General features: G+C 37.1%; 1 protein-coding gene across 3 annotated transcripts in view; it reads right to left on the bottom strand.

Moving 5' to 3' along the window:
- Positions 1 to 2,372: 2,372 nt before the first annotated feature.
- NUP107 (nucleoporin 107) overlaps positions 2,373 to 24,017 on the bottom strand; it is a 43,301-nt gene continuing 21,656 nt past the window's right edge. For all 3 annotated transcript variants that reach the window (XM_029954169.1, XM_029954168.1, XM_029954170.1), the window contains 16 exons: positions 19,855 to 19,945; positions 19,620 to 19,696; positions 17,598 to 17,657; positions 16,588 to 16,733; positions 16,405 to 16,453; positions 13,227 to 13,296; positions 12,813 to 12,931; positions 12,024 to 12,062; positions 11,571 to 11,721; positions 11,124 to 11,236; positions 10,157 to 10,259; positions 9,547 to 9,707; positions 8,672 to 8,797; positions 6,923 to 7,036; positions 3,347 to 3,514; positions 2,373 to 2,539 (listed from right to left, as the gene is read on the bottom strand). In XM_029954169.1, the coding sequence (XP_029810029.1) occupies positions 2,432 to 2,539; positions 3,347 to 3,514; positions 6,923 to 7,036; positions 8,672 to 8,797; positions 9,547 to 9,707; positions 10,157 to 10,259; positions 11,124 to 11,236; positions 11,571 to 11,721; positions 12,024 to 12,062; positions 12,813 to 12,931; positions 13,227 to 13,296; positions 16,405 to 16,453; positions 16,588 to 16,733; positions 17,598 to 17,657; positions 19,620 to 19,696; positions 19,855 to 19,945 (1,695 nt within the window). In that variant the 3' untranslated portion in view covers positions 2,373 to 2,431. The remainder of the gene's footprint in view (positions 2,540 to 3,346; positions 3,515 to 6,922; positions 7,037 to 8,671; positions 8,798 to 9,546; positions 9,708 to 10,156; positions 10,260 to 11,123; positions 11,237 to 11,570; positions 11,722 to 12,023; positions 12,063 to 12,812; positions 12,932 to 13,226; positions 13,297 to 16,404; positions 16,454 to 16,587; positions 16,734 to 17,597; positions 17,658 to 19,619; positions 19,697 to 19,854; positions 19,946 to 24,017) is intronic.

Raw genomic sequence — 24,017 nt, forward strand, 5'->3', positions numbered from 1 at the left:
GGATTAGTATAATAAATACTCCTGTGCCTTTCACATAGGTCACTAGTTAATATTCTGACATAATTATCTGTGTAGACTTTTATTTTAAAGCTAAGCCATTTTAAAGGCAGACTTCATGACCTTTCATCTCTAAATAGTTCAGTGTGAATTTTAATAAAGACATTCTTGGGGCACCTGAGTGGCTCAGTTGGTTAAACGTCCGACTTCATCTCTGGTCATGATCTCACAATTCGTAAGTTCAAGCCCCGCATCGGGCTCTGTGCTGACAGCTGAGAGCCTGGAGCCTGCTTCAGATTCTGTCTCCCTCTCTGCCCCTCCCCTGCTCAAACTCTGTCTCTTTCTCTCAAAAATAAAAAAATAAACATTAAAAAAGAAAGAATAAAGATATTCTCCTCTCTGGCCCCAATACAATTATCACACCTAAGAAAATTAATTCAATCATACCAACTAATATATGAACTATTTTCATGCTGAAATATTGATAAGAATTGTGTTAAACCTGTTTATCAATTTGTAGAGAAGAACTGGCATCTTTATGATGTTGAGTCTTCCGTTTAATGAACATGGTGTATCTCTCCATTTATTTTGCTCTTTGTTGCTTTCCTTTATCAGTATTTTGTAGTATTTAGCATGCAAATCTTGTACATAGTTAAGATTTAGATTTTCAAGTGCATTCATGCTCCTCTATCTCATTTTTTAAAATTTATTTATTTTGAGAGACAGAGCACACATGGGGAAGGGGGAGAGAGAATCCTAAGCAGGCTCTGCATTGTCAGCACAGAGCCCGACATGGGGCTTGAACCCATAAGGCTGCGAGATCATGGCCCGAGCCAAAACCAAGAGTTGGACGCCTAACTGACTGAACCACCCAGGGCCCCTATCTCATTTTTTTAATGTCTAAAAATTAAAGAGGTTTGGAAAGTAAATATTTCATCTTTGGATCACTTTTGCTAGCCTAAGTAAACACTTGAGGCAGAGTCCACTGCTTCTCCACCTTTCCCCACTGATGCAGAACAATGTTAGGACAACTACTGTGTCTGCCTTGGGTACAAGGGGAGGGTCATTTAAGCCAGAATATCCCAAACTAGTTAGAATCACCTATGGCATATTCTACTTAAAAATACAAGTTTTAAGACCCTTCCCCAGACCCCTCGCCAGACATCTGCAGAGGAGGCATCTATAAATATGTATTTAAGAAATTCCTCAGGTGACTGAGATGTTCAGTCAGCTTTAGGAGTTACTAATCTAGACCATGTTTTCTATTAGAATCACGTTATCTTAGTTATCCCCCATTTTAAGTCCTAGACTCTAGTCAATTTGGCATATTAGCTGATTCATAAACACACATACCACTTCTGGGCCTTGCACATACTGATTTCCGCATCTGCAATGCCTCACCCTTCTTGGGCTCTATCTTTGCCTTCAGTGCATTCCTCCAACAGCAGTTCCAGTGCTGCCTCCTCAGAGAAGTAGCTGGAATTAGTGTCTTTATGATCAGATTGCTTGCATTTTTCTTAAGTTTATTTATTTGGGGAGGGGGTACAGAGAAAGAAAGACAGAGAGAAAGAATCCCAAGAAGGCTCTACAATGTCAGCATGGAGCCCAACGCAGGACTCAAACCTGTTAACTACGAGATCATGACCTGAGCTGAGCTATTTACAACTCAATAAAGCAAAAAGTGGGCAAAAGAATAGATGATTCATAAAGGAAGATAATATGCATAACCAATAAGCTCACAAAAAAGTGCTCAAATCACTGGGGAATGCAAATGAAAACCACAATGAGGTATCACCCCCACTCATCCATCAAAATGGCTAAAATCAAAAAAGACTGACGCCACCAAATGTTTGCGAGGTTGTGGAGCAGCTGTGATACATTGCTGGAGGAAGATAAAATGGCACCATCTTTGGGGAAAGTTCTGACTTTCTTGTAATCACCTATCCTCTAACCTGGAAATTTCACTCCTCTGTATTTACCCAAGAGAAACGAAAATAAATTTTGCAGAAACACTACGCATGCGTATTCACATTATTTATAATAGGTCCAAACTGGAAATGACCCAAATGCTCATCAATAGGATGACTAAACAAATTGTGCTAAATCATACAAAACAGCTTCTTCATGGAAGAAAAGTACAATAATAGGAAATTTAACTTCTCATTAAACAACAGACAATCCTGGAACTTGTTACGAACAAAAACTTTTAATTTTTATATAATTTTATTAATAAACAGGGAAATACTGATATAATACATTAAAATTCCAAAGTATCACCATAATACTCCAAAAAAATACAAACTTCAAATGTCTAAATTTTGAAGCATTTTCCCCATAACAATGCAAAACAAAAAACCCCAGTAATTATAAATATATGGTTTACAAAAGAGTCCATTTACCATGGAAATCACTGAGATCACAAAGAATAGATGGATTATGACTGAATTTCATATCCTAATGGATCAAGTCCCTCATCCAGGAGCATTAGGGATGATTCTCTTAACTTTTGTAGCAATTTCCTCAGTTCTTCCTTGGAAAATACCTGGTTTAAGAAGAGGAAAAAAAGAATGAAAACAAGGAAGAATATATGAAGAGTCACCTAATCAACCAGATTAGCCTAACATAAGAAGAAATTCCTTTTTTTTTGTTTGTTTATTTTTGAGACAGAGAGACAGAGCACAAGTGGGGGAAGGGCAGAGAGAGAGGGAGACACAGAATCTGAAGCAGGTTCCAGGCCTGTCAGCACAGAACTCAATGCGGGGCTCAAATCCACGAACTGTAAGATCATGAGCTGTAGTTGGACACTTAACTGAGTCACTCAGTGGCCCCTCAAAAAATATTTTTAAAGAGTGATTTCTTGGGGTGCCTGGGTGGCTGTCGATTAAGCAGCTGACTCCAGCTCAGGTCATAATCTCACAGTTTGTGGGTTAGAGCCCTGCGACAGGCTGTGTGCTGACAGCTTGGAGCCTGGAACCTGTTTCGGATTCTGTGTCTCACCTGTCTCTGCCCCTCCCTTGCTCATGCTCATGCTCTGTCTCTCAATAATCAATTTTTAAAAAGGTCAAAAAATTAAAATAAATAATACAATAAATAAAAAAATTTATGTAGCTGGAGGCCAGTATGTTAGTGTGGTCTAAGAACTGCAAAGCTATTTCTTTGAGCCAGTCTATTTACTTCTAACTGCTCACAAATATGTACATTAAAAAAAGAACAAACATTAGAACTAGACCATTACTTTACGAAAATCTAAGAACATCTAAAAAATGTAAACACATCTCACAAAATCAAATATTACTACAGAGCTTATCAAATCACAGAAGTTTAAAACTGCAAATGCTCTAGAACTTACCAGATACAGTTTGTGGCGCTCAGAGGATACCATGTCTGCTAACTGCAAGCATTCCTGATACTGACCGGTACTATGCAATATGGTATGAAGCAGAAAACACAACATGGGCAGACAAAGCTTTCTCAATAAAACCATTTGATGTGTTCTTTCATGGTCTTCTTCAGCATCCTACAGACAGACATCGAGTGTCATTTTAACAAGTTTAAGCTAAATAGTGTCATAAAAAAAAATCAAGTACTAAATCAAAAGCAAAATGCAACAGGTAGAACCTAATGAATGGGATTTCTCTAAAGCTTATGATGCCCATTAAAAATAATATAGCTAGAGACAAGATTTTTTTGGTAAAAAAGCATGAAGGTAAACAGAATATACTACAGAGAGATCCCAGGTCTGATAATGAAAACAAAACACTTCTGAATTTGTATGTCTAATACTTATTATGCCTTAAATAAAAATAGGTTTAGGAGTGCCTGGGTGGCTAGTTGGTTAAATGTCTGACTTCAGCTCAGGTCATGATCCCAAGGTTCGTGGGTTTGAGCCCTACATTGGGCTCTGTGCTGACAGCTCAGAACCTGGAGCCTGCTTCCGATTCTGTGTCTCCTTCTCTCTCTGCCCCTTGCTTGCTCACTCTCTGCCTCTCTCTCATAAACGTTAAAAAAAAATGCTTAAGGCAGTAAAAGTTAAAAACTAAATATCATTAAAACAAAAACCAGAAAAGAAAATAAGCCTGTTTCCCCTGGGTGTGTACAGAAGGAAATGCATCCAGAGAGACACCAAAATGACAGTGGTGATTGCTGCTGGGGAGAAGTGTCCTGATGGGGGTGGGGGTGGGGAGAGGCACACACAGAGGGACAATGTCACTGCACATTTTGCTTTTAAGCAATGTGAATTTACGATTTCTTTGAATAATTTTTCAAAAATATAAAATCTAGGGAAGCCTGGGTGGCTCAGCCAGTTAAATGTCTGACTTCAACTTAGATCATGATCTCATAGTTTATGAGTTCAAGCCCCACAAAGGGCTCTGTGCTGAGAGCTCTGAGCCTGAGGCCTGCTTCGGATTCTGTGTCTCCCTCTCTCTCTGCCTCTTCCCCATTCACTCTCTCTCTCAAAAATAAACATTAAAAATAATATATATATATATATATGAAAACTAAAAAACTATAGATTTGAAAAATACAATTAATGAGAGAACTAACATATATGAGGAAAACAATGCAGAGAAAACAATTAGCATTTCTAAGCATGCACAGATCTTTCTAAAAAATTATGTGGGCAGGTTAAGAGTATAGGATTGTACCCAATGCATTTTGTCAAAAGGACTTGAAAACTAGAATCATTAAAATAATAAAAAAGTATCCAACCTTAAAATGTATGAAATAATCTTAAAAACAGGAAGGATATCCATAGAATTCATAGGATAAGATAAAACAGAAACCAAAACAAACGAGGGGCATCTGGATGGCACAGTCAGTTAAGCCTCCGACCTCTGGAGCTCAGCTCAGGTCACGAGCTCATAATTCAGGAGCTCAAGCCCCGCACTGAACTCTGTGCTGACAGAGCCTGCTTGGGATTCTGTCTCTCCCTCTCTCTTTCTGCCCCTTCCTGGCTCTCACTCCATTTCTCTCTCTCAAAATAAATAAGCAACAACAAAAAAAGATAAGCTAAAAAACTGATCTTTAGAAAATCCTAATAAAATGCCTACTTTTTAAAAAACAAAAAAAATTTTTTAAAAGGCAGAATCTTTTTAGAATTTGGATTTTTTTTCTTTAGGACCACTTCTATTAACCAGTGAAAGTTTCTTTATGTGACAGACTAGAATATTAAGTTGCTAAAGCATTTTCAAAGGTAGATGTAAGTAGTGGCATGAAGCAATAAAATGTAATGTGGTAGTTCTACCAATGAATGATTGTACTGACTTATGCTGACCTAGTCAGGTTTCCACACACAGGAAAACTTACTATCAATCTTTTCGTCTTGTCTTGAGACAGAAATATAGAACAGTAAATATTAAAATGCATGCCTCGCGTTTTGTTAGCTTTAAAAAAGGAAGCTCTTTCATTTCTTTCCTCAAATGGGCACTCACTATGTTCAGAGGAGGATTTAAAAGCAAGGTCTTACTCATAACTCAAATGAGCTGTTTCTAGGTGGAGCTGGCTAAGAATGAGAAGACCATTTCCATCCAAGTCACTGCCATCTGTGCTCCTGTGCGGTCTGTCCCCAGGGCTGAAGGCGCAACGATGGGAGCGACCCAGTCAATCAGAACGAGTGACTCATGCCAACTCTATTTTCACAATACTCCACACTGTCCATTTTGTAACTTTCATTACCTAACCTACTAAAATTAATAACTTACAAGAAAGGTCTTTGTATATATAAGGCACTCAAGTGTTTTCAAAATTTAAATACTTAAATAGCATTTTGCAACGTTCAAATTTTATCTTCATGAACACAGCATGAATCTGAAGAGGAAAATTTAGCCCAAGCAACCTGCTAAAGGTTCAAAACCATTTATGAAATCAGCAGAGTACCGTTATGAACTTTAGGATGAATTTTAAGATAATTATTGTATCAGGAATGTAGTAAATTCAGGCTCTAATTCTAGTCTTAGTCCCTATCATTTTTTGCTGGTCAGAAAAGGGAGGCTAGAGAAGCTAGAGAAATATAGTATCTAAAAAAAAAAGAAGTGAATATATCAAGATATGGAGAACAGCGGAAGGAAGATATTGAGAACGCGCCTATGGTCTTCTCTGTTCAAAATACTATACCATATATCGAAGAATCCAGCCTTTCCAGCTCCCCTTGGGCAGATCATAAAGTCTGCAGAGGCAAAGCTGGATACTCACGGTTTCTTTTACACGCCCCCGCCCCCAGGATCAGGCCTCAGTGTCCTCCACTCATATGAAACTTGCCTGCAATATTGCCTCCATTCCTCTGTCTTCGCTCATCCAGATTCTGCCCCATTCATTCAGGAATCAGTCAAATGCTGTACCTTTCAAGCATCCTATCTAGACCTCTTCCAGTTAGAAGCAACCTTTTCTCTTTATGAACCCACAAAATATTTAACCTGTGCTTTTGTTACGACATTTAGTACTTTTGTAACTGGTTCTCGACCCAGGATACACATTGAGGTCTCTGGAAGATTTAAAAAACAAAAAACAAAATACCATCAGCCTCCCCTCCCCTACGTCTGATCAATGAAGCCAGAATCTCTGAGGGTGCAGCCCAGGATTTGTAAAAAGCCTCCAAGTCATTTAAATGAAGTGACTTATAATTATTAGACTTATCTTCATATCCTTATTGAGTTGAATATGACCTATAATTAAGTTCGTAGGTCCAGAATTTTTAAAAGTAAGATTTTAGTATCCTGAATGAACATATTAAATCTGAAGAAATAGTTTATCCAAGAGTTAAAGATTTCTATTCCCTAACTAGTACTTTCAGTTTAGGTTACAATTTTGGGATGTCCAGTTATAAGTACAACAGTTATATAAGATCTGTAGATGCTCCTATTCAGTGAAAGAACCTTAAAAAAAAAAAAAAGGACATTTTTTAGCTGTACACAAGGCATAAGCTTACCTCTCTAACATCCACCATCCACCCTCCATCAACAAACAACAAGACGTTGTACATTTTCTCCTTCACGTCAGCAGTTAGGGCATCCAAATGGCCTTTCCAAATAACATAATCCATCTGCAAAACAAACATAGGGCAGACGTATAACAGACTAAAACCAATAAATAATGTATTTTCAAGTACACACAGGAATATTTACATGGAACATCACTCTAAAGAATTGACTTAACAGAGAAACATGCGACTCTTGATCTTGGGACTTTGAGTTTCAGCTCTACATGGGGTATAGAGCTTACTTTAATAAATAAAACTTAAAAAAAAAAGTTGACTTTAATCAGCCAAATATAATAAGTATCAGTACTAAAATTGAACACTAATGTCACCTGAAGGCATTTTTCATGTTTGGTTAATAACCTGGAGAAAAGGAAGTAGACAGATAGCTTTTTAATCAAAGAATATTAACAGAAAGATCACCTATTACAATATTACTGCCAAAAAAATTACTTCTTTAAATATATAATCCGATAAACACACAATCTTATCGTCAATTAATCTTCGATAAAGCAGGAAAGAATATGTAATGAGACAAAGTCTCTTCAACAAATGGTGTTGGGAAAACCGGAAAACAGCATGCAAAAGAATGAAACTGGACCACTTTCTTGCACATACACAAAAAGAAATTGATTTCAAGACCTAAATGTGAGACCTGAAACCGTAAGAATCCTAGACGAGAGCACAGGCAGTAATATCTCTGACATCGGCTAGAGCAACATTTTTTCTAGATACACAAGCAAAAATAAACAATTGAGACCACATCAAAATAAAAAGCTTCTACACAGTGAAGGAAACAATCAACAAAACCCAAAGGCAACCCACTGAATGGGAGAAGGTTTGCAAATGACACATTTGATAAAAGGCTAGCATCTAAAATATAAAGAACTTATACAAATAATATCCCCAAAACAAATAATCCAATTAAAAAATGGGCAGAAGACATTAATAGACATTTCTCCAAAGAAGACATTCTGATGGCCAACAGACACATGAAAAGATGATCAACATCACTCTTCATCAGGGAAATACAGATCAAAACTAACCACAATGAGATACCACCTCACACCTGTCAGAATGGCTAAAAAACATAAACAAGTGTTGGCAGGTAAGCAAACTGGCACAGCCACTGTGGAAAGCGGTATGAAGGTTCCTCAAAAATCGCACTACCGGACATTACCCAAATATCCAGTCTAAGTGTCCACTGACAGATAAATAAAGATGTGTATATATATACATACACACACATATATATTTATTTATATTTATATGTAAAATGGAAAATTACTCAGCCATACAAAAGAATGAAATCTTGCCATTTGCAACAACATGGATGGAGCCAGAGAGTGTCATGCTAAGTGAAATAAGTCAGAGAAAGACAAATACCATGATTTCACTCATATGTGGGATTTAAGAAACAAAACAAGCAAAAAGAAAAAAGACAAGCCAAGAAACACACTTTTGACCTCTTCTAGAGAACAAACTGCCGGTTATCAGAGGGGAACGGGTGATAAGGATTAAGGAGCGCGCCTGTGAGGAGCACAGGGGGACACGTGGACGTGCTGAGTTCCTAAACTGCACATCTGAAACGAACATAGCACTGGTAACGCTACTGGAATTATGTTTTTTTAAAAAATGTGAAACATATGACCTGTATTTTTAAGATGCAATAGACATACATCTTGTCTATATTCAACTTACTTCATATTTCTTTTCTTTGTGTTCATGAGCCACTTTCTCAGTAAAAGTTGCTTGATGTATCAAAGTAGGTTTTTGTGGAGCTGAATTCATATGCTTAAACCACTCGTTAAAGGTTTCATGGGCTTCCTAAGATGTAACGAAATACAAAAAAATAAAACACAGGCTTTCCATATGTTCAACACAGCATTTAAAATCTAGTTCTTAGAAATAATTTTGCAGCATCAAGAAACAACTGTTCAATATTTTTTGCACACAAGAAAGTCATTGTGAGTAAATGTCTTGTCAAGTGGTAAACACCAGCAAGGTATACATATTGTATTTCTGGCACCTACTCCTATTTCAGCACTTGGTCACGCATGTATCTTGACCTTTACCGTTCTGGGATATACACATGTTTACTTGTCTATCTTCTTGACTAGCCCATCAGCTTCTAGAGGGCAAGAATAGACTGCTATCCACAGATGGAGCTCTAGAACCTGGCCTAATGTAATGACTTTATTATTGGTTGAATGAATTTTAAATGAGTATGTTGTTATTTTATTTATAATGACTTTAGAATATTTTGCTTTTCTGTTATTGCCAGGAAAAAAAAAGAGAAATATTAAAGCATTCAATGAATCTTAAGAAAACTAAGTTTCAGACATCACAAACACTACTGTGTGAGACGGTCTAGGTGGGCCGCCACTGATTAGGTACTTAAGGCCATAAAGGCCAGATCATGATTTCAACGTTCCTCCGGATTAGTCAGTACCACAGTCACAAGAGAAATAAGACAAGCCAATTATCACCTCTGGAAAAACAGTTCAAAGTCTGCGAGTGGATCAGAAAAGTCACCAGGAAGATAGGCACATTTGTGATTTTCTTTGCAATCTCACCAAATAAGCTCTAATGCATAAATGTTCTCGGATGGCGTTATCATCTTCGGCAGGAAGTGGGCTGTCCATTCCTTGTTCCTCCCACTGATTATAGATTTCTGCTATGGAATCTTGAGGAATTTTCAAAAATACTTCTTTTGCAGCTTCATGCTTTTTTGATGCTGTGAAAAAGATGATACTCATGTGAATTTCTGTATCATGGTTTATAAGGGAGTCAAATTATTGGTTTGCAACTTTTACAGCTGCATCTCCAGCCCCAACGTACTTCTATTAAAGGTCTGGGGAATCTCTCTAGCTAATGAGCAGGCGTTTTCCTTATTCCAGTGTGACTGTCACAAAAGGATACATTAAATGCAGTTGCTTTTCCCTACTTTTGTGTCTTAGAGCAATTACACTTTTCAAAGCCTTGAGAACATACGAAGAATTGATTAGACAATGAAAATTCATTGTTAAGTATGTTTTGTTTCAGAACACCAGATTTGATATGTAAGAATAGCTGTTTTGTCATCTGCCCTCCCCTGCCCATTGGAAAGATTAGAAAAAACAAAACAAAATTTAGGAATATATGGATTCGAACTAAAACTTCAAAAAGTATTAAAATAAAGCATACCCAAGAATTTTCTCATTATTGCATTGCCTTGTTTTAGCGCTTCTGCCCTCTGTGCTGGGTCAAATACCAACCAGTCAATCACATCAATTTTTAAGCGGTCCTCCTATTTATTTTATTGGAAAAAAGAAACATCAGCTTTAGTTTCTTTCTAAGATATTCTGCAAATTAGTAGAATTAACTTATATCAACACTTCTAGTGTACATGATTTCCCTCCAAGTTATACAAAATTATGAAAGAATCTACCCTTCCTTAGTTTCTTTTCATACTTAGTAGCTCTCTATTAAATTACAAAAAAAACTTACTGGAGTCTGAATCTGGAATTAAATATTCTATGTCCCACCAACTTAACCAGATCATTACTTAAGTGCTTTTCTAAAACATTTTCTTTCCTAGATAAAACTTTAAAAAAAAAAAAACCCTTTTAAAAAGGTATTTATTTTGAGAGAGAGAGAAAAAGAAAGAGCAGGGAAGGGATAGAAAGAAAGGGAGCGAAAGAATCCCAAGCAGACTCCACTATATCAGCACCGGGCCCAACTCAGGACTCAATCCCACAAATTGGAATCCTGAGCCAAAATCAAGAATCCGACTGCTTAACCGACAGAGATACCCAGGCATCCCCTAGATACAACTTTTTATTGCTTTCTGAAAATAGGATAAGTAAACCCCTGAAGACTCAGGGATTGATCAAGTTTCTAGAATAGACTGAAGAGCAAAAATCCAATGTTCCCTTTTTTCGGTTAAAGAAGGATCCTGGGCACCTGGGTGGCTCAGTCAGTTAAGCGTCCCACTTCGGCTGAGGTCACAGGTCATGCAGGATCTCACTGTGTCTGTCCTGACAGCTCAGAGTCTGGAGCCTGCTTCGAATTCTGTGTCTCCCTCTCTCTTTGCTCCTCCCCTACTTATACTCTGTCTCTGTCTCTCTCTCAAAAATAAACATTAAAAAAAATAATAAGCCAGTCACATCACCTCTGTGGTGCCGGTGTCTAGGGCCGGGGCCATGTCATGATGGCTGAATTCACCGTCATCCTTCTTTCGGGTGTTCTCAACTACAGTCTTTGTTATAGCCGCAATATCCAAGTCTAGGGAATTTTTTTAAGAGACAAAACCAAGAATTAATCATCCACACTAATATTCTCTAAACAGTCACAAGGACTTGGCAAACTGGGATAAAACTTCCTTAAAAATATAACACGTAAAATATGAAAAATGTATAAAAGAAAGTGCCAAAATGAGGATATTTTACACATGAGTTACAGTATGGGTCATTTTATCACTAAAATGGAATTCCATTGAAAATTTTATTTTTTTCTCTCAAGAGAAATAAAATTTAAAACTAGAAAGATAAATGTTACTAATGCTAAAATGAGAACTTGCCTACAAGGCCCAACAGATAAAGTTTGCAACCATTTATACCTGCTTCTTTAGCCAGCTCCAGGCAATGGTGGCGCTGCTCGAATTCCGTAACGCCTTCCAAAAATAATGCATACTGGGCAATAGCTAGGTCTTGAGGCAAATGACAAGTATAAAATGCTATGAGATTTGTATGTTTCTCATTTATTAAAAGCTAAAAAACAGAAAAAAATCAAAGTATGTTAATAATAAAACAAGGTCCGGGATCAACAGTGCTTTTTAAAAAGTTTGCTTCCAAAGTTCAAACCTACTTATGAGAGATTCATATAGACATGCATTTGTGCTGCTAAACAGGATAATTTAAAATTCCAAATAAAATGTACTTATGATAACTAAAAGATCTCTTATGGATTCTGATGGCTCTCCTGCCACCGAGCATTAAAACATTACCACCCGGATTTTTGGTTTCATGAAAATGGTGGGAAAAAAATCAAATCGTGGATTCTCAAAGTTTACCTGGATGTATGCCTTTAGAACTTCAATGGAGACTTCTTCCTTTATAGGAAAAAAAAAAAAGATATAATCCAATTATAAACACAACTGTTTATGCGTACCAGCAATATACTTTAAAGATTCTATCAAATGATTTAATGACTTTAATATTTACCACTGAGCAATCATGATATGCTAGGCTAATTGCTTCACAAAGTTCATGTACTGCCTGATTTAACCTTACATAACTCTCTGTGGGCAATCACTATTACTGTTCACAATTTGCCAAGGAGGGAACAAAGAGTTTCTAAACTAAGAAATGAGGGAGGTTTTATTTACCCAGAATCACACAGCCAGAAGCTGCGAGTGCAGATGTGAACCCAGGATTCTTACTCGAAAGCCCAGGCTTTCCACTGTTGTACCATCTGCCTTCTACATGTACTCTGACCAAAATGGTATCATTTAGGAAAAAAGGTAACAAAAAGAAAAAGAAAACAAAAATTTTAAATTTCACATAAAAATTAGTCCGGTTCAGTTAGCTTAGTTGGTTGTTTTAGAGTTGGGAACTGGTGGGGATAAAGTTCTGAATTTAGCGACCTTACGTAAGCACCAGCACTCGCACCCACTGACCAGAGCCCTACAAGGCTACCCGTATCGGGTTACCACCGAGTGACCGTAAGAGACTGTTTAGAACGCTTCTGCACCCTTACCACCATTTCTAGAAAACAGGGAAAAAAAATAAACATGTTTTCCTGACGAGAGGCATATAACGTCAGTCTTGCAAAGGAGAGTAAATTGTTCTTTTTTATTTACTTTGGTCTGTAGTCCCAGAGTGCGAAAAAACAAAATGAGGTGAGTCATGAAGCGGAGGAGGTGTCCAGGTAGGTTGTTTCTGCTTTTGGAAAGCCATTTGTTAAACTCACCCATCAAACCTGCAAGCCATCAAAGCAAAGATTCAACAATAGGGATAAAAGTCAAAAGGAGAAATAAACATTATTAAAGACATTTACTGCATTCCTATAGTATGATTAAATCACTACCTCATTGTTAATAAGCGACAGATAAAACAGACCCTGGATTAAATTCAAACTCCATTTTCTAACAATACTTGCATTCAATATAAAGATTAAAAGATGGGGCAAATCATGCACGGTTTGGTAACTTTTTACAAAATTGCCATAAGAAAAAAGAATTCATACAAACCAAAATAAAAGTACAGTATCTTACCATCAATGTCTCCCAGGATAAGGAATTTTTGAACTATATGATAATGTTCTTGATTCTCTTCCAGAACTCTCTGAAAAAATTTTTATATTTTCCATAAATCTTCCAGTGGTCACTCTACAGTATGTATTCATTGGCAAACTAAAATGTCAACTTTTGAAACAACACATATAAAGAAAAAGTTGTAATGAAGAGTCTCAGGAGATCAAAATGAAATTCTCTGCCCTGCCTTCGCTGGTGCTCCCTCTCTCTCAAAAATAAACAAAATTAAAAAAAAGAAGAAAGCAGGAAACTGTGATAAAACAGTGATTATTATTAAAGTCTTATTTTTTATATTTTACTACTGTTTTTCTTGGCACTCCATGGCGAGCCAGAAAAGGAGGGCACGTGGAACCTAAACAAATCAAACCCTACGAGTCCTTCACACACGAGTGGCAGTTCCTACCGGCATTCCTTAGGTGGTCTCTTCTGCACAGGGTACTAAGTGTAACAGAAACTACCAAAATAGTGATTAGATAGAGTAGAAAAAACAAGTAACTTGCTTAGAGTGTTTGGAAGCAAGGAGTTTATTACTTATTTGTTGAATACCTTTTTCATTTTAATTTTGTTATCTAAATTTTCTTTCAGCATTTATTGTTATTGTCTTTTAATGTTTATTTTTGAGAGAGACAGAGCATGAGTGGGGGAGGGGCAGAGAGAGGGAGACACAGAATCCGAAGCAGGCTCCAGGCTCTGAGCTGTCAGCACAGAGTCTGACACTGAGCTCGAACTCATGAACTGCGATTTCATGACCCACGCTGCAGTCTGACACTCAACTGACTGAGCCACCCATGCATGCCACATTTATTCTTTTTTACATTCAAATCTTCGCTCCGTCAGAACTGATTTTAAAACTTGGCATGAGGTAGCGATTTAGTTTTGTTTTCATAGAGATGGAAAGTCAATTATGCCTGTATCATGTATGTAAGTAAACCACCCCTTTAAAACGAAAAGATCACCTCTATCATCAATTAAGTTCTAATACATACTTGTATCTAATACGGACTTCAGTGCTTCACTGATCTATTCATTCTGTGCCAACTGCATACTGTTTTCTTGTATCTTTACGTTGTTTTACTACTGAGTAAGACAAGTACTGCAGAATATTGTTCTTTTCCAAATTCTTTTTGCCATTCTCACTTATTCTACTTGTAAACTTTTCTGTTCAGAAACAATCCCCCAAAGTATTAGGTTTCTATGTCAATTTCTGAATGACTGATACATCAAATCTTCTCATTCAGGAACATGGTACATCTATTCATTTGTGTCTTCCAATAAGATTCTATAGCTTCCTTACCAAGGTCCTCACAGCCCTAGTTAATTTTATTCCTATGTGCCTTACAGTTTTGGTCAATAAATGGGACTTTTCTAACAAGTTGTAGAAAGCACAGACAGGCTATGATTTGGGGTGGGAGGGGCGTGGAATATAGATACTTAAAAAATTCCCTTATTCTTATTAATTCTTTTTTTAATCCTAATAACTTATTGAATCTCGAGTTTCTATATTTAACTTTTTATCGTATGTAAGTATTCCCCTTTTCTAATATTTATATTTAGTCCTTTACTTTCCTGTTTTCATTAGCTGGACTCTCCAAACAGACTGGTAATGAACTTGACAGAAGAGACACTCATTTCTTTACTATGCAAAGTAAAGTAATAATGAAAAGATAAAACTCAACAGAACAACAGTAAAAGATTTGAGTAAGAAATTCACAAATAGTCACTAAACACAGGAAAACTTGCTCAGCCTCAGGCACAGAAAGGGAAATAAGAGTAGGACAGGGAACACTCCTATTTCCCACCTAACCTGATGAATTAGCAAAAATATTAAAAGTGTGAATTCAGGGAAATGGCCAAACTAATAAATTACTTATGGGAACATGAATGAAGTGCTACAACCAGGTAATTATACATCTACCCTTTAACTCAGCAACCCTCCTTTCAGGACACTTATCCTAAAACAGATTTAGTAGATAACAGTGCTTGAAACAATCTAAATATCATCAAAAGAGGAATGATTAAAAAGAGTAAGTTAGGGGTGTCTGGGTGGCTCAGTTGGTTAAGCGTCTGACTTTGGCTCAGGTCATGATCTCGCAGTTCATGGGTTCGAGCCACGCATCAGGTTCTGTGCTGACAATTCAGAGCCTGGAATCTGTTTCAGATTCTCTGTCTCCCCCTCTCTCTTCCCCTCTCCCACTTGTGCTGTCTCTGTCTCAAAAACAAATAAACTATTAAAAAAAATTAAAATAAAAAACGACTAAGTTAGGTTACATTAAATCTATCTCCACTAACTTGGATAAAGTATCATTAAATGAAAAAAAAAAAAAAAGAAAAACACAACTCTCCCCCCACCACGTTGCAATATATGTAGTATGATGCAAACAACAACAAAAAACAAAATCCTATCTTGGAATATCTACTTTACACATATTTGTAATGATATGGAGAAGGATAAGGAAGAATACAGAGCTATCACCTCTGGGGAATGAGAATAACCATAAAGGGGTTGGGAGGACATTATTATATAGGTCTTATTTATATTTTTGGATTATTTTGTTACATACTTCAGTTATTTACAATTTTTTAGGAGAGTATTACTTAAAAATATTAGATTCTTTTAAGATCTAGGAAAAGTCCTGTTAATTTTCCATTAATATTTTTACTTTTCAAAAAGAAAGGGATAAGTTAGCTTACATGCATACCCTTATTTTTAATGTTTTTTTTGAGAGAGAGAGAGAGAGAGAGAGAAAGAGGTGTAGAGAGAGAGAGGGACCCACAGAATCTGAAATAGGCCCCAGGCTCTGAGCCGTTAGCACAGAGCGCGACCCGGGGCTCAAACTCGTGAACCACCAGATCATGATCTGAGCCAAAATTGGACGTGACCCTGCATACCCTTATTTTTAGATGAATCCAATCCTAAATCAAAAACAGAAATGCTGCATCATTTAAATATGTAATTAAGTCTCATCCTTTTCAAGAATATCTCTCATTTTCAAGAATATCTCTCACAAGAGGTGACAAAAAGAAGAGAGAATATAACAGAATTTCATAAATTTTTTTGTCTTTTAGCTTCCGTGCACAACAACATAACATTCGGTGTTTCCTATTCCAATTATCCTAAAATGTTCCTACCAACATTTACCTTTTTATCAGTAGCTTGAAGTTCTTCAAATACCTTTTCTAAGGTCCAACTTTAAAAAGAAAGGAATAAAACAATATTATTTAAGGGGATAAAACAATAATAATATGAACAAGAGCTAAAAAATAAAACTTTTACAAAACATATTACAAATTACCAGGCAAAAAAACACACCAATAAACTCACTTTACTTCCAGATATTCCCTAGGGAGTTCTTCAGTTTCATCCAGAGTCAGTACTGATGTCCGGATCTCCTGTTCTACCAAACTGTCCACCATCACCCGAAAGTAGGCCCACACGGTGTCTTCCCAGGTGTCACAGACAGGAAGCAGCTTTTCCCCCATTCCCAACCAGGAACACATACACACAGTCAACGAAAAAAGAGGGGAAAACAGTTACTTTCATTGATATGGACTAGCATTAGAATGACACAAAACACTGTGGATTGTAACAAATGATCCTTTACCCACACCCACACCACATCTTCTAAAAAGTTTGAACTATTAACTATTTTTGTTTTCAGAGTAGTCTCCACACTCAGCATGGGGCTCAAACTCACAACCCTGAGATCAAGAGTTGTATGCTCTTCTGAGTGAGCCAGCCAGGTGCCCCTAAAACGTTTGAAGTGTTAAGACTTTTTCCTACTGAGTTCACAATAGCATCAACATTCCATGTTGATGTAAGATGGTGTTTCAACTTATTATTATAACATCCCTCAAATAACTATAAAGTGCAGTGGGTGGTGGGGTCTGCAAGAAGCCCACACACGTAACACAATCCAAACAGTCCCTGTGCCTTAGTGTGCACTTCTCTATGGGTGCTAGGAGTCAGTAATAAATGTGTGTTATGAAACAAAACAAAACAAAACAGAACAAAACCCAAAAACTTGAGTTGTAATTAAATTTATAGTTCTCAGAAATTCAGTCTGATTCCACGTGTTAAAGCATCATTTGGTGTATGGAGTACAGGAAATTAAGCAGCTCAAGTCACTCTTTCATTTCCTGATTATTGCTATTACTGCTACTTTTTAGAAAGCACTTAAGCTCATAAAAGTTACCTGAAATCATTATTGCACTATATGCTAACTAACTTGGATGTAAATTTAAAAAAAAGCTTATAAAATTTATCTCAATTAGAATATTTTATATATCAGATTTTGTTCCACAGAGAAAAAAGAATTACAATAGACTACATACCTGCTTGAGGTTCCCACTTAAAGCTGCATAAATTGCTCTCTCATATCTATTAAAAAGCTCCTGAAATACAGAGTATAAATTTGAACTAGTTTTCCTTAGCATGTCCATTTTTTTCATAATCTGGAATTTTACAATGTCTTCTAAACCGAACTTATTTATCCACTTGATAGTTTGTAAACTTTAGTGAAAAGATCTAGTGGGGCAAAAAAGGGAAAGGATCTTTAATTCGATGACACAGCTAGCACTGAAAACTCCAAGAAAAGTAAACCATCTAAATTTCAAATACAGGATGAAAGCAGATCCAACTAGAGTGGATGCTTTGATTATGTATCATAGTCAAATTTTATTCCAGATAGAACTGGTGTAGGTGTTTTCCACTAAGAAGTTTCTAAATACCTAACACTACTACCCGATCCTTCTCTAAGAACATCAGGCAAGACACTTGCAACCTGTCTTGCATCAGTTTGCATCTAATTCCTAAGTAGAAATAATTATATTCCCAAATTAGCCCATTTCACTACCACATTCTACTGATGGCATTTCCAGTCTCCTTATTACCCAAACAAGAGACCTTAGAGACTATCACTGTATTTCTGAGTCCTCCTCTGCCTTTGTTTCCAGTCACCCTCTTGACCATTCTTTCTTCCTTCCTTTCCACTGTCAAGATTATTCTAGGACAGGCCCTTATTACTTAGGGTCTGAATAATTCTAACAGGCTCCTAACTAATGCCTCAGCCTTTAGTCCATTCCATTTTTTTAAATGTTTTGTTTTTAAGTAATCTCTACACCCGATGTGAGACTTGAACCCATGACCCCAACATGAAGAGTGACATGTTGCACTGACTGAGCCAGTCAGACACTTCTAGTCCATTTAATTTTTAAGCCTATTCTTCACTGTCATGCTCATCTTCTTAAAACACTGTTGTCATGTACCCTTGAGGTTTTGATGATTCACTGCTATCTATGATATACTCATTCTTTAGAGCAACACCTAAGGACCATCAATGCCTGTTCTTAGTTTACCCCTTTCAATCACCTTTCCCATTAGTTCTGTTACAATGCTTGTTTTGAAAATGTGAATTGGTTCCAATGCAACTGATCTATTAAGAAACTATTTAAACATGACGCAAATTTCCAATAACACAATTTCATCCCAAAGTAATACTAAGTGAAAGCAGAAAACTACACCTAGTTGAATGGTGTCACTTAGAAATACTACACAAAACTGATATACCTCAAACGTCTCTTTGCTACCTCACTTCATTACATGTGTTATAAGCTAAATCCATCCATATCAAGTGTTACAATTTTCAGTTTGATTTCAGCTGACCTCCTTCAATACTTCACAATAACTCACAAGCTGGAACCCTCTGACACTCAATTCCACAAATAAACCAGTGCTTTTTCAAGCGGAAGTACTATATTTATTGTAGCATTTGTGTGTTTCCTGTTTAACAGTGTTTTACGGAGTTTTTATCTTTTTGTGTATCACTGACAGTTTTTTAGCATTGTGCTCTCAACTCCATTTTCCCCAAAAGCCCTGTGGATTTTTTGCATGATTTTGCATGCTGCAGTGATTTTTAAGGAATGCACAGGTCACATGGTATCATAATAGGACTGACTACAATTCCTTTTGTGAACCTTCTGTTCCAACCTGGTAGATCTACTTCCCTTGAGTTGTCCAACCTATACATTCCACCTAGAATTCCTTCCTCCTTTTTTCACACCCAACAATTCAAATCCTAGTAATTTTTAAAGTGTAATTCAGTTCTCCCTCCTGGGAAGTCAGTTTAGCCCAAATGTTTATTCTCTGAACTCATTTGGTATCTCCTTTGTATGTTTGCCTTTTATCAGTGTTTGATTAATAGTTAAGTTTGCCCACCCCTATTCTATTGGATCGGAAGGTTTTTGAAAACAGAAACTTTAGTCTTATACTGCCCTGAATCTTTCAAAGCACCTCCAGCAGGCCTTCAATTAACTAGAGTAAAAATCAGTATCAGTAAATATTTTATTGTATCTTACATCTTCTGCCATTCTCCAACAACTTATTTTCCAAATCACTCTATATGGATTCCCTTCCACTGGTTCTAATTCTGTTCCTATAAAACAATAAAAGAAATAAAATTTACAGTATAAAATAGAGAACTCCTTATTTCAACAATTTTTAAAAACAAAAGCTGTGCTTCACAAAGGTTGGCATTTAGAGCTAAATATATCCCCAGAGATTAAGTTCTCAGAATAAAATCTACTAAAATACCTCCATTAACATTAGGGTCATGATAGAGTTTCCAGCCTTCAAGGGTCGCAGCTCTCCAGGCCTGACCACAACGTTTACAGAGTCGTTGTGCCTTCAGAAGCAGAAAAAGAGCAGTCAGTCATATAACAAGTATGGTCCTGAGAAAGTATTGTGCCTTACAGAAAAGTAGAAGCGATACTTATCAGGATTAGGTAACTTAGAGCATGATACTTCAAAGGAAGCTGTAGACAACTAGTCATGACATTACACTTTGCCACCCTTTGCTCTTTGATTCTGGGCTTGCAGAGTAGGCTCCCATGGGGCCCACAAGTATTTAATTCTGCTAGAGACAAATGAGGCTAAAGAGGCTGATGACTCTTGGTTTATGTAAAAGTATTAAAAAAATATCGTTAGTCTTTATAATGATAGGGTGCTCATTCAGCTCACTGACATTTATGTGAACTGTGACCAATCAGATGAGCTTAGACTAACCAGAGAGATGTATCAGCGAGACAGATACATTACCTCTATGGGAATTATCTCTTCCCCATTTAGTTCATATAGTTTGGGCAAGATCCTCTCTGATCCCACCTCTGAACTCTACGATGAGGCATGTGATCTAACCAGAATCACTCCCAGGACTCTCGCTAGAAATACCGGGAAAGAGACACTTGTTTTGCTGGAATTGCTAGCTGGCCAAAGGATGTAAGCCTGGAGCTTCAGGTGGCAAAAACAGACACCAGGAGTGGCTTCTTGAGATGAAGCCAGAGAAAAGAGGATAGCGCCAAGAGCCTGGGAAAGAGACAGTATCCCAATGCCATTGTTTGAGTCCCTGGATCCTGCTTAAAACCAGGTATGACACTATAGACTTCCCTGTTCCCTAAGCCAGTCGATTCTTCCCTTGTAATACTTGGGTTGGGTTTCTATCACTTGAACCTAGAGAACCCGATTAATATAACCAGTTAAAGAATATCATACCCCAAAACATCATTCTGGGTTTAAAACTATTAAACATAATGAAAGCTATGTATTAACATGGGAAAATGTTTTGGTATGCTATCTAAAAAAGGGAGGATAAAAACTGAATATATAATCTTGAGAACATTTTTCTGACTGAAATCAGATACAAAAGAACAAATATTGCGTGATTCCACTTGCATGAAATAGCTGGAATATGCAAATTCATAGAAACAGAAAATAGACCAGAGGTTACCAAGGGCTGAAGGAGGGAGAAATAGGGAGTTATTACATAATGTTATAGAGTTTTTGCCTGGAGTGATGAAAAAGTTTCGGAAATAGATAGTGGTAACGGTTTTACAAAACTGGAAATGCAATTACTGGCACTGAAATGTACACTAAAAATGGTTAAAATGACAAATTATGTTATATATATTTCGCCACAGTGGGAAAAAATGAATAATGCAACATACCCAAGCTACTGAATGGTATATTTAAAAAAATTTTTAATGTTTATTTTCTTTTTCCGGGGGAAATAGACAGAGAGTGAACAGGGGAGGGGTAGAGAGGGAGACAGAATCTGAAGCAGGCTCCAGGCTTTGAGCAGTCAGCACAGAGCCTGATGAAGGGCATGAACTCATGAACCGTGAGATGATGACCTGACCCAGAGTCGGACATTTAACTGACTGGTCCACCCAAGTGCACCTGAATTGTAGATGTTAATTAAATGGGTGAACTGTATGGCATGTGAATTGTATCTCAATAAAGCTATTAAAAAACCTCAATGTATACTTTGATTACAATTATGTTCAAAAGAGATATAAAAGGTCTTATCAAAAGATAACAAATAACAAATGTTGGCAAGGATGTGGAGAAAAGGGAACCCTTGTGCACTGTTGGTGGGAACATAAACTGGTGCAGCCTCTGTGGAAAACAATAAGTAGGGCACCTGGGTGGCTCAGTCATTAAGCACTTGACTTTGGCTCAAGTCATGATCTCATGGTTCATGAGTTCAAGCCCCACCTCGGGTGAGCTAGACTCCCACTTTAGGTGAGCATGAGCCCCGCTTCAGGTGAGCCCCACTTCTCTCTCTCTGACCCTCCTGGGATTTTCTCTCTCTTTGCCCCTTGTTTACTTGAGCCCTCTCTCTCCCTCAAAAAAAAAAAAAAAAGGAAGAAAAAGAAAAGAAAAAGAAAACAATTAGGAGGTTCCTCAAAAAATGAAAAATATACCCTACAACCCAGCGATTCCACTTCTGGTATTTATCCAAAGAAAACAGAAACACCTATTTGAGATGTATACACTTCCATGTTCACTGCAGCATTATTTACAGTAGTCAAGACATAGAAACAACACGTGTTTACTGATGGATGAATGGGTAAAAAGATGTGGTATATGTGTGTATATATATACCATATATATATATATATATATATATATATATATATACATACATACACACACACACACACACACACTGGAATATTATTCATCCAAAGAAGAATGAAATCTTGTCATTTCCAAGAACATGGATGGACCTAGAGGACATTATGCTAAGTGAGGTAAGTCAGGCTAAGACAAATTATCATAGGACCTCTCTTATTATATGTGGAATTTAAAAAATAAACAACAAAATAAGCTCATAAACAGAGAGAACAGATTGGTGATTGCCAGGGGTTGGGAGTGGGAGAAATGGATGAAGGGGGTCAAAAGGTAAAAAGAGAAAGAAAAAAAATCTTGTTCCTCTGTCAAGTCTTTCTGAGGCTCTAATACTTAGTTTCTTCATATGTAAGATGAAAATGTTAATAATAATGAGAGTTCTCATTTAATGAATATTTACTATAAGCTAGACACTGTGCTAGATACTTCACACGAATTATCTCATTTGATCCTCATATGAACCCAAAGAGGGGTGCTAATTCTGTGCCTGTTCAATAGATGAGAAAGTCACGGCACAAAGGGGATTAGCGTACTCATGGACACACACACAGTGAGTGGTGCAGCCAGAGTGACCACATCATACTAGAACACACTCTGAACTGAGATCACAGCCTTGGATTCCAGTCTTGCTTATTTCACTGATTCCATGACCCTGAAAGTCACCAAACCTAAGTTTCAGGCTTATATTACTGTTTGCTTGTAAATGAGATCACTGGAAAACATGGACTATACTGAAGCCTTTTCTATCTCTAAGAAAAAAAGAGGCAGAAAAAAAGAATGCTAGAAGTAAATAATAATAATAAAAAAGAAAAACCCCATTAACCATGGTTTTGTAAAGGCAGTGGGAACTTAAGAGTTTTTGTTTATCAAGCCTATTCAGTAATGTGATATTTTTGTTTTGTTTTTTAAAATACATCCTTATTTGCTACTATAATTCCTAGTTATTTTCCATATTCCCTGGCAGAGTGGCTGGAACTTAAATATTTTCTGAATAAATGAGTATGCAGTAACCACTTCTTCTCTTAGTTTAGAAAAAAAAATGAGGGGCACCTGGGTGGCTCAGGTCATGATTTCACAGTTCGTGGGTTCAAGCCCTGCGTGGGGCTCTGTGCAGACAGTTCAGAGCCTAAAGCCTGCTTCAGATTCTGTGTCTCTCTTTCTCTCTTCCCTACCCCACTCATGCTCTGTCTCTCTCTCTCTTAAAAATAAGTAAACATTAAAAATTAAAAAAAAAAAAAAAGAAAAACAAGGAATGATAAGCATCTATCAGTTTAAACATGTATCTATCTAAAGAACATTGCCAAAGAGACTGCAAAATAGGTACAACCTATTACTGTAAGCTTGGAGCTCCTAGGTATTAGGCCACCTCAAGAGTCAGCAAAGCCATCCAGTATATGGTCTAATTAAATACTTAACATTCTCTACAGAAGATCTTCACTATCACAAAAGAGATCTTTTCGTTTTCAAGAGTTTATTTATTTTGAGAGAAACAGAGAGAGCACAAGTGTGGGGAGGGGCAGAGAAAGAGAGAATCCCAAGCAGGCTCCATGCTGCCAGGGCAGAGCCCAACATGGGGCTTGAACTCGCAAAACCACAAGATCATAACCTGAGCCAAAATCCAAGAGTCAGACGCTTAACTGAGTGAGCCATCTAGGGACCCCCGCAACAAAAGAGATTTTAAAAAGTGAGATTAGGGGCGCCTGGGTGGCTCAGTTGGCTGAGCATCCAACTTCAGCTCAGGTCATGATCTCATACTCCTGAGTTCAAGCCCTGCATTGGGCTCTGTG

This window comes from Suricata suricatta, chromosome 10 (assembly GCF_006229205.1).
Source record: "Suricata suricatta isolate VVHF042 chromosome 10, meerkat_22Aug2017_6uvM2_HiC, whole genome shotgun sequence".
NCBI classification, from domain to species: Eukaryota; Metazoa; Chordata; class Mammalia; order Carnivora; family Herpestidae; genus Suricata; species Suricata suricatta.